The sequence below is a fragment of the Dama dama genome, chromosome 1, assembly GCF_033118175.1.
Source record: "Dama dama isolate Ldn47 chromosome 1, ASM3311817v1, whole genome shotgun sequence".
NCBI lineage: Eukaryota > Metazoa > Chordata > Mammalia > Artiodactyla > Cervidae > Dama > Dama dama.
Genome location: NC_083681.1, coordinates 49808915 through 49820673, shown reverse-complemented (window position 1 = coordinate 49820673; position 11759 = coordinate 49808915). Strand labels below are relative to the sequence as shown.

At 40.8% G+C, this 11759-nt stretch overlaps 1 protein-coding gene across 1 annotated transcript; it reads right to left on the bottom strand.

Annotated features, from left to right (window-relative positions):
- Positions 1–1494: 1494 nt before the first annotated feature.
- On the bottom strand, positions 1495–2438 carry LOC133054440 (olfactory receptor 52K1-like). The gene is given in 2 exon segments (XM_061139417.1): positions 1495–1979; positions 1982–2438. Coding segments are annotated over 2 exon segments (942 nt in total).
- Between the last annotated feature and the right edge of the window lie 9321 nt (positions 2439–11759).

Here is an 11759-nt window from a genome sequence, read left to right as displayed (position 1 = left end):
CAAAAACTATTTTTTGAGCAAAGAATTGCTCAATGTGTCTTTTATAATCTTCTGGGGAATTGGAAATTTTTTCTATGAAGAGAATTTTGTAAAGATGGAAATAAATGGACACCCAAAGGTGCAATGTCTGGTGAATGTGGCAGATGAATCAGAATTTCCCAGCCAAGCTGTAACAGTTTTTGCCTGGTTGAAGAAATATTTGGTCTTGTGTTAACCTGATAGAAGATTATGGGTTTTCTGTTGATTAATTCTGGAGGCTTTTCATTGAGTGCTGCTTTCACTTGGTCTAATTGGGAGTAGTACTTGTTGGAATTAATTGTTTGGTTTTCTGAAAGGAGCTCATAATAGAGTAATCTATTTTAATCCCATTATATACATAACATCTTTGGATGAAGTCTGGCCTTTGATGTGGTTGGGGGTGGTTCATTTCAGTTGCCTCATGATCTCTTCCACTGCATATTATTGTACAAATATTCATATTTCATTACCCACCACAATTCATTTTAAAAATGGAATCTTTTCACCATGTTTAAGTAGAGAATTGCATGAGGAAATATGATCAAGAAGATTTTTTTCACTCAACTTCTGTGGAATCCAAACAAAATGATTAAAATAAAAGCTGGTATAAATGATTCTCAATATGCATTATTTTGAGTATGTTGGCTATGTCCTATATGGTATAACGTTGATTGTTCATGTCTCAACTTGATGCTATCAACATCAACTACTCTACCAGAACATGCAACATGAAACTTTGCAAACCACTTTTAGACATCTGATTAGTCACAGCACCTTCTCCAAACACTGCACAAAGTTCTTTTCTGCATTTCAGTTGTGATTTTACTTTTCTTGAAATAAAGCATAACATGCCAAAAATGTTGTTTTCATCTTCAACATTAAAATTGTGTAGCCGTAAGTTTTTTTAAATGCATGCTGATATGACAACTGTCCCTGTACAACGTAACAAACTTTTTCAAATGAACTGAAAGACAACTAAACACTACTAGAGCCATCTTATGGGGACAAAAAATGAAATGAACCTTTTGGCCAATCCAATATTTAAGCAGAGATGGAGCATAAACCTCAAACTAAAGGAACATTCCTGCCTTGGATGAAATGTTGACCCTTATTCTAAGTCTTGACTGGATTAATTCACCAAATCCACTTAGTAAATTACCTCAAAAGCATCTCTGTGTTATTAGGTGATGCTGGGGAGAAGGGTGGGTCAAACCTTTGCCTCTGGTAGAAAAATGGGGTCTTTGCTGTCTTCTCTAAGTCAGCAGTTTGAGTCCAGAGGCTACCAGAACATAAGGAACCTTAAGTTCTCATCAGACTGGTGACTCCAAGTTTCAGGACACCAGTTAGTTTTTCATTTCACTAGGAAAGAGCTGAACATAAGTCTGGCAACATTCTACTTCCTCATTCCCTCATTCCTTCACCCCTATTCAGTTTTCTACCTGTCCCACCCTATCTCTGCCTGCACCTCACTGTCACTTACACACCATTTCTCAGGAATAGTCCTAAGACTCGCTCATGAATCTGCTTGGTCTTGACCCCATAGATGATGGGATTGACCATGGGTGGGAAAAGCAGATAGAAATTGGCAAGGAGGATGTGCACATGTGGAGCAGCCTGGCGAGCTACCCGGTGCATGACTGAGGAGATGACAACAGGTGTGTAAAAGGCTAAAATAGCACCTATGTGGGACACACAGGTCCCAAAGGCCTTATAGCGGGCCTCCTGAGAGGCAAGCTGTAGAACTGCCTGGAGGATGAAGATGTAAGACAAGGTAACAAAGAGCAGGTCCAATACCATGATAAACATGGCCACAGCAATGCCATAGATGTTGTTGAAGCGAGTGTCCCCACAGGCCAGCCTTACCACGGCCATGTGCTCACAGTAGCAGTGGGCAATCACTGGACCTCGGCAGTAGTGGAAGCGTCTGAGCAGAAAGGGGAGTGGAGTCATGAGTGTCACAGCCGGGTCACAGCGGCCAAGCCGATCTTGGTGATAAGTGGCCCGGTGAGGATGGTGCTGTAGTGCAGTGGCTTGCAGATGGCCACATAGCGGTCAAAGGCCATGGCCAGCAGCACCGCCGACTCCATGATGGAGAAGGAGTGAAGAAAGAACATCTGGACCAGACAGGCATAGAAGTTGATCTCTCGATCCCTGAACCAGAAGATGCCCAACATTTTGGGAAGTGTTGTAGAAGAAAGGACCAGATCAATGGCTGCCAACATGGCCAAAAAGAGGTACATGGGCTCGTGGAGGGCTGCATCAGCCTGAATGATGAAGAAGAGGGTGCAGTTGCCAAGCAGGGCCAGTGTATAGGCTGAGCAGAAGGGAATGGAGATCCAGACATGTAGGTGCTCCAGGCCTGGGATCCCCGTCAACAGGAAGACTGCTGGATGAGTTGAGGTGATATTGGAGGCAGACATGGCCAACAGAAATTCTCTTTCTCTGGTCTCCTTCCACAGGGCCCTTCCAGGGAGTACACAGCGTCAGCAGGATTATAGTGTTCAAGTTCAAACTCTGATCATTTACATGGAAGGCTTAGTCCTTGACCCTACTTTTGGGCCTTAAAAGAAATTACAAAGTAATCATAATATAATTGTGAAACATTATTTATCATATCTTCCCTCAAAATGCTTACAAAACTATTGAGTGGTCAGAATGTCAAATCACAATAGAGCTAAGAAGACACCCTTCATAGAAGAACTGAGTGGATGAAGAGCTTTTGTGGTCTTTGTGTAGTGAAGGACAGCTTTATAAAGGACATAGATACCTGCTCAATTCAAATCTTACCCTAAAACATTCACTGTCTTCCTTTGCCTCCCATCTCAACCTGTACTCCTAATTACAAAGGAGAGTTTCTCTTCTAAAATGTCAAGCTTGAATACATAACAAATAATTAAGCCTGGCACTTACTTAAAAGTCACTTCCTCTAAGTATTGATATTATTGGTCATTACTTGACACTCAGAAATCTCAAGTAGGGCCATAAAGCTCAATCACCTCCAGTTAACTTTAAAATGTGAAAAGCCCCATTATTCTCCTTCCCTTCAACTTTTATCTTGATATACTTCTACCTCAACTACTTTTCTTTCTACAATTCATAACATTCAGAAGAGATGCTCCACTCAATTTTTGAAAGACTGGCCTCTGAATTTCTTGAGCTTCACATCTTTTTTCTTCTTTCTAGGATTTTTTATCTTCTTTCCCCTGTTTTTATCATCATTTATTGTGAAAATGCAGAATCATTGTTTCCCAAAATTTTGAATGGTGTCCCTTCTCTTTTCTCTCAGTTCCCACATAAAGTTTCTTCTGAGGATTAACTGAGACAATCTTTTAAAACACTCAATACAGTGGATGAAAGGATAAAGAAAATGTGGCATATATACACAATGAAATCCTATTAAGCCATATAAAAGGAGAAAATCCTGCATTGCGACAACACAGAGGGACACTGAGGGCATCATGCTAAGTTAAACAAGTAATACAAAGAAAAGCAAATACTGTATGATATCACTTACACATAGAACCTAGAAAAAAGAAAAAAACAAACTCATAAAAACAGATTGGTGGTTGGGAGGTGGGGGTTGGGGATATGGTTGAAGGTGGTCAAAAGAGACAAACTTCCAGTTATAAAATAAGTTCTGGGGATATAAAATGCAGCATGGTGACTTCAATTAAAAATAGTCTAGGGACTTCCCTGGTGGTCCAGTGGTTAAGACTTTACCTTCCAATGCAGGGGGTATGGGTTTGATCCCTGGTCAGAGAGCTAAGATCCCACATGCCTAACATAAAACATAAACCAAAACATAAAACAGAAGCACTATTGCAACAAATACAATAAAGTTGAACAAAATACTCTTGTATATTTGAAAGTTGTTAAAAGAATAGATTTTAAAGTTCTCATTACAAGAAAAATAACTATGTGAAGTGATAGATGTTAATTAGTGGTAATCATTTTGTACTATATCCATGTATCAAATCATTGCATTATACACTGTAAACTAATTCAGTGTTATGTCAACTGTATTCCAGTAAACTGGAAAATTTCTTTTTTTTAAAAACAAGCACAAATCTAGAACATTCAAAAGAGTTCAGTAAATGTGAACATGTTTTTGAATTGAGAAATCAAAAATATTGACAGTCATATGGTTGGTAAGTGTCAAAGATCAAACTTGAACTTGGAGAACTCTGGTTCCCTACCTTCAAATTCTGTGTCTTATATCACTTAAATCTGCTTCCACCTTGTTGCTCCATAAGTTGTTCATGCTCAGGTTAAATAAAACTAACTCATTACCCTAGTAAAGAAAAAAGCTTTAAAATCTAAAGAATTGGGCCCTTTTAGTGCCACTGTACCAGCAGAAACTCAATATTTTTAAAGTTTTAGCTTCCTCACCTTTCAATAACGGTAATAACTGTATCTCCCATGACCATCTTACTGAGCTTTATTGTGAAGAAAGATGGAATCATGAGAACAGACCTTGATAACTGTAGAGCATTATACACACACCGCCATTACTGTGGTCCTTCCCTCACACAAATTTCCCTTATTTTCTAAAAGCTTTTCTTGATTAATATCAGCACAATCCTGTATCCCTTGGCTTCAAACCTTCCTCCAGCTAATAGCCCTTGTTTCTCTTCCCCTTCACAGCACAACTTGTTCAGAAGTTTGACTGTATGAAATCTCTGCCTCCTCTTCTCTCATTTAATTCTCAGTCTTTCCCAGTCTAGCTTCACTACTCCCTGTCCACTGATCCTGTTATCACTTCCTTTCCCCTCGCTCTCACCTTCTCCTTTTCTGCTTTTTATTCTCACACTTCTCTAGGTGTGCTCTTTGATTTCTTTTGGCTTTTTTTTTGTTGTTTTTTAACCTGTCTCTGTCCAGGGAATTCTCAAATGCATGGCTTTTTACTTTTACTATTAGATATTTCCAATTAGATGTTCCACAGTCATCACAAATAAAATACGGCCAAAACAAATATTTCTCTCTCCCACAAAATATTTCCTCCCCAGGATGTGTCCATCTCAGTAGGCATTACTGCTGTCTGTCCTATTGTGAGCTCAGAACCCTAGGGACAAGCCTTAATCATTTCCCCTCTTCCTTCACATCCAATTCATCAGTAAATCTTATTAATCTGCAAAATGTATTTCACTCCCTATGTTTTTCTTTTTCTTCTGCCAACACTCTTATTTAAATTACCATCATTCACCCAGACTACAAAAGCCTCACATCTGGCCTCAGTGGTCTGTATATTGGACACTCTGTAATCCATTCTCCTTACTACAGATGAAGAGACTATTAAGGCTAATTTATATTATGCTGGGCCTTGCCTAAGACCTTCTTGGAATTACCACTGCACTAAGGATGAAATCCACACTCCGACCCTGGTTTACAGGTACCTCCAGTGTCCGGTCGCTGCTCATCTTTCAGCCTCATCCCCTCTAGCCTATGCTTCAGTCATGCAGCTTCCGCCACACCCTGCTCAATAACGACACCCTGTGAACCATCTGAATTCTCTCATGCTGCTCTTCTCCTCTCTATGCCCTTTGTCTTCCCAAGGTCATATCCTCTCTTGCCAGTGTCACTAGAAAGCTCTCCTTATAGTTTTCCACCCCACTCCATCTATCTACCACAGTGTGATAGACCTACTGAAAACCACTGGCAATCTCATGACTACAAAAAAACCTTAAAACTGGATACAAACTTGGACTTTCCTAAATTATCCTCACTCCTTACCATTCCTCTAAAAAAATATTCATCCTAGGTTCAGCCACACTGAAGGATCTGCATCACTTTCTGGGACAGTCTAGCTTGCAGCTCCCATTATTTATCTGGAATACTTTCCTCTGCCTATTTCCACACCTGGCTAAGATCCTGCCACCATCTTGGTGAAGCCTTCTCAGACTCCTCCCAGAAGATTTTCTCAGTGTTTTCAATGAGGACTCATTAATAGGCTGAATTAAATAACACGGGGAGAGAGTGATATATGTTGCTAATGCACTTATCTGTCCATTCATTGGATTTTGAATGCTTTTAGTACAAGAATTTTGCCTTCTTCATTTCTGTATTCACAGACTCTGTTGAACCTGGTTGTTGCTCAGTAGGTGTTCCTTAAATAAATTTATAGGGGAGGGAGGCTCAAGAGGAAGGTGATACATGAATAATTATGGATGATTTGCATGGCTATTTGGCAGAAACCAACACAACACTGTAAAGCAATTTCCCCCAATTAAAAATCAGTTTTAAATTAGTCATTAAAAGATAAACAAATGCATGAAGGACTCTCTCCATGAAGAAACTTCCTCCTCTGTGTTGCTGGATAATATACCATCTGATGCAAAGTGAGGCTTACTGGATATATCTTAAGCACCTCCACAGATGGAAATTCTATAAAACCTTCCATCAGTTTTGGCTAACTAGGTCAGAATAAGAAGGTTTTTTTTTTTTGTTTGTTTTGTTTTTTTAATTAGAAACTTCTCCAAGTCTAATCTGCATTTTCTCTGACTAAGCACTGGGATCAACAACATGGAAGCCCCATGACTCTGGGGCTGTGTTTTTACATTTACTGCCAGTATATACTTGGTACCCATAGAGAAATTCACTAATATTTCTTGAATGAATGAGAGAATATCATCTTCTCCATGGTGTCACCCTATCCTAAGTGAATGTGCTTCTCAAGTTCCAAACAGGTTTCCCCTCCCTGAGGATCTACTTCTTGGGGGCTCCTATTGACCATCACTGGTTCTCCAGTCTCTTTGCTCACACAACCTCAATCTCAGTTTCCCATTCTGTTGAAAATGCCTAATAATTCACCATCTTCCACCTTTCCAGATTCAACAAAAATATACCTCTAGTGTCATTTACAATACAACTCTGCTTATCTGGTTTCTTCTCTTTTCCATCACCCTTCAGCCTACTTGGCAGGAGTGTTCTGTCAAGTCCTTACCTGTCATTGTTTTGTTTTTTGCCTCCACAGCCAGAATGTCAGCAAATGACAAAAGAAAGCCTGTGTCATTTATTTAGATATCTCTCATCAAAGTGTATGTGGCTCTATATCTGGAGAGTATTCAATCAGTGACGTAGTATAGGTAGGCTACACCTTTAACTTGAGAAGATCCTAGAATGATGATGTATATGGGAAACTGAATCTTCAAGTGATCCTGGAGGATATAAGAGGCAGATAAAGGACTGAATTTCACAACTTCTGACTCTTATACCAAGATTCAATCTACAGGACTACACTGAAAAGATAGAACTCATTGTTGCTAGACCTTTAATAAGCAAGTATAATTGATCTGTCCCTTCCATTTCTTATTTTCGATTTCTCCTTTTTTCCCTAGACCATTTCAGCAGCTGTGACTGAGGAGGTGCCAGGTTGAGGCAGGAGGAGAGCAAGTAGCACTCACAGGAGTGAGGTACTAACCTCAAAGATTAAACTTGAACAACTCTGGTTTCCTACCTTCAAATTCAGTGTCTTGTATCACTTATATCTGCTTCCACCTTGTTGTTCCACAAGGTCTGGGTCACTTAGCTAAGGTCTTATTGAGGTGGTCCCTAACACGTGACACAGAAACACAGGCCTGGGAGGCAGAAGAGGGTTTCTTCTAATAATAATGTGATAGCAGGACCTAGGCTCATAGAAGATCAAGTATTTGGGGAGGGGTGAGAGAAGGTCTACTCTTAGACAAGGACAGACATACAAGGATGAGAATGACAGAAGATGAGAAATTCAGGAGATGAGGTCATGCCACAGAGAAAGGAAGTTTTCTGTCTAGACATGAGTCCATGAGAGATGGATCTGCCCTGTGCCCCCTGGGTTCATGCCTCTGATCTAGCCTTTGCTCCTCAAGCATGAAGCACTCTTACACTGGCTCTTCATTCAACATTTGGGTAGTCCCTCTGGTGGTAGTGGTTTAATTGCTAACTCTTACTCTTGCAACTCCATGGACTGTAGCCTGCCAGGCTCCTCTGTCTGTGGGATATCCCAGGCAAGAATACTGGAGAGGGTTGCCAGTTCCTTCTCCAGAGTAGCCCCTCTAGTGATTAGTATGTAGTCAGATTTCTGCTGTTACCTTGGTTAATCTGTTTTTTTCTGCCAGCCCCAGCTCACGTGACGTTTCTTAGATATGAGCTCCCCCGGCCTCCTGTTCCAGTCCTCTGGTTTTTGGCTGATCCCAGAATAAGTCCCCCTCTCTGGTCTACTTGCCTCTCATCCCAGTTGTGCAGCTCCCTTGTTGTGCCCTGTGATCTCCTGCCCCCATCCACCCTGTCCACCACAGGGTGCTCTGTGAGGGGTGCTCTCACCCCTCAGCATGAGGCTCGGTTCATTTTCTGGAGGCTTTAGGACAAATGGTGCAGTTTTCCTCTCTTAGTGAGAGAAGGGTGGGAAAGAGGGTTATAAAGAGTTCTGGCTAATTCTCACGATCAGTTACTCTATTCCCTAAAGAAAAGGAAACAAATTCTGGCTAATTCTCATGATCAGTTACTCTATTCCCTAAAGAAAAGGAAACAGTAGGCCTTGTCCCTGAGGTACAGCCAAAAGGGACCCAAGATGGGCCTGGTGTCTTCTCTGGGGAGACTGGGGACATTCTGTCCCTGTCTCCAGTCCTCTGGGGCCCCTCCCCCGGCTCCCCTCACATCCTATTGCATCAGGCATGTCTCCCTGGAGGCAGAGCATCCTCTGGTCTCAGTGACCACTGAGCTCCTCTCCACCCTCACCCTCCTTCCTGCAGGGCCTGCTGAGGACACAGCCTCCCCTGAATATGCAAACAGCTGCCTGTTGTTAGGGCTTTCTGAATGTGACATATACAAGTAGGGTTCAGCCACAACTAGATCAAAGTTTTCTATTTATTTTGTGTTTGATTGGGTTTAGAGTTTTAATTTGCTGCTGTATTGTGGATAGAACTGTGGTTGAATAGCTAGGGTTATGAGCGAGAAATCAGGTTTGAGTCTCAGTCTGTGACTTTGATGAGGCTGTTAATCTCTCTGCTGCTTGGATTGTTTCTTTATCTATCATGTGGTCCTCATCCCGGTCCTGCCCACATCTCACAATTTAGGGAGGATCCAATGTAATCACTGGGGAGTAATTACCAATGTCATTATTGCTTAATTAACCATTAATAACAATACCAACAAACTGTGGAAAATTCTTAAAGAGATGGCAATACCAAACCATCTTGCCTGTCTTAGAAACCTGAATGCAGGTCAAGAAGCAACAGTTAGAACTGATTGTGGAACAATAGACTGGTTCAAAATTGGGGAAGGGGTATGACAAAGCTGTATAATGTCACCCTGTTCATTTAACTTACATTCAGAGCACATCCTGTGAAATGCAGGCTGACCTGGAGAAGTATCAACAACCTTAGATATGCGGATGATACCACTCTAATGGTAGAAAGCAAGAGGAGCTAAAGAGCCTCTTGAGAGTGAAGGAGGAGAGTGAAAAAACTGGCTTAAAACTCAACATTCAAAAGCTAAGATCCTGTCCCATCACTTTATAGCAAATAGAAGGGGAAAAGGTGGAAGCAGTGGCAGATTTTATTTTCTTGGGCTCCAAAAATCACTGTGGATGGTGACTGCAGTCATGAAATTAAAGGTGATTGCTTCTTGGAAAGAAAGCTGTGACAAAACTAGACAGCATATTAAAAAGCAAAGACATCACTTTGCCAACAAGGTTCATATAGTCAAAGACATGGTTTTTCCAGTAGTCATGTACAGATGTGAGAGTTGGACCATAAAGAAGGCTGAGTGCCAAAGAATTGATGCTTTCAAACTGTGATGCTAGAGAGGACTTTTGAGAGTCCACTGGACAGCAGGGAGATCAAACCAGTCAATCCTAAAGGAAATCAAAGCTGAATACTCACTGGAAGTACTGATGCTTTGGCCACCTGATGGGAAGAAGTGACTCATTGGAAAAGACATTGATGCTGGGAAATAATGAAGGCAGAAGGAGAAGAGGGTGACAGAGGATGAGATGGTTGGATGGCATCACTGATTCAATGGACATGAACTTGGGCAGACTTCAGGAGATCGTGAGGGACAGGGAAGCCTGGTGTGCTGCAGCCAATGGGGTTGCAAAGAGTTGGACATGACTTGGCAACTGAACAACAACATTGAATATATGTCAGTCCTGATCTCCCAATTTGTCCTACCCTCCCATGCTTCCCCCATCCATATCCATATGTCTGTTCACTACATCTGGATCTCTATTCCTGTCCTGCAACTAGGTTCATCTGTATCATTTTTGTAGATCCCACATGTGCATTAAGATATAATATTTTTCTGACTTACTTCTTCTATGATGGAATCTAGGTCCATCCATATCTCTAAAAATGACCCAATTTTGTTCTTTTTAATGGTGGGTAATATTCCACTGTATACATGTACCACATAGTCTTCATTCACCTGTTAATAGACATTTAGGTTGCTTCTATGTCCTGGCTTGTATTAATAGTGTTGCAATGAACACTGGGGTACATGTGTCCTTTTTGAATTATGGTTTTCTTAGGGTATATGCCCAGTAGTGGGATTGCTGGGTCATGTGGTAGTTCTATTTTCAGTCTGCTAAGGAACCTCCATACTGTTCTCTACAGTGGCTGTATCAATTTACATTCCCACCAACACTGCAAGAGGGTTTCCTTTTCTCCACACACTCTCCAGCATTTATTGTAGATTTTTTGATGATGGCCATCCTGACTGGTGTGAGATAATATCTATTTGCAGGTTTGATTTGCATTTCTCTAATACTAGTCAAATTCAACCTCTTTTTATGTGCCTCTTGGCTATCTTTATGTCTTCTCTGGAGAAATGTCTATTTAGGTCTTCTGCTTACTTTTTTGATTGGGAATTCCTCTAGTATACACAGGAACATATTTTGATATGACCTTGGATCCTAATAAAACAGAAAGAAGACCTGGAAATAATTTTGTGAATATTCATCTCCCCATTAGCCAGTAGCTCTGGACTCTGAGTAAAGGCATTTCTCTGGGCAAATATTCATCTAGGCCTCATGCTTCTCCACACTAATTATTTTTTCCTTCCTAGGGAGAACATTCTCCACCTCTGGGATCTCATCTCCACTCAGCCTCCAAGAAGGCAGAGAGCCCTTGTAGACACAAAACTGAACTCTAGTCATCAACTCTCACATTTAAGAAATCATTTTGTTAAGCCCTCTGGAACGTCTTCATGCGACCACATCCACCTCGATTTTGGCCTGAAGATTAAACATTCAGGCTCATCCAATAGCTAATGCTGGCCCCAAGATTAAGCTTTATCATAGACTCTAGAGAGTCCCATGGGTCTATCTAGAGCCCCGGATGCTGTCACTGTTATTTTTCAGCATCACTGTCTCTAATCAAGGAATGTCCACTTTGAACCTTGCTAACATGATTCTGAGAAATCTCAAAATCAACCTACAGAGTTATTAAGTGGCTAAATAGTCAACTGTCCACCTTAGGTCATTTTCATTGTTGAAAAAGCATTATTCCTTGAGAGTCACATCACATAAAGATATGCATTTCATTCAAATAAATATTTTTGGCTTCTGCTTGGTAAACTTGTGGACATTACACAGTAAGGGCATGCCATGACATTATTCTATAACTTCAAAGAAATTTTATAGACTCTTATCTAGTCAATGATCCTATTCCTTTTCATAGGATCTAAGAATATTCTTGTCTTTAATTTCTGGAAAAAAATGTCCTACCACATTTTGGGGCACAAGTGAGAAGGTGCACTTATAACTAGCC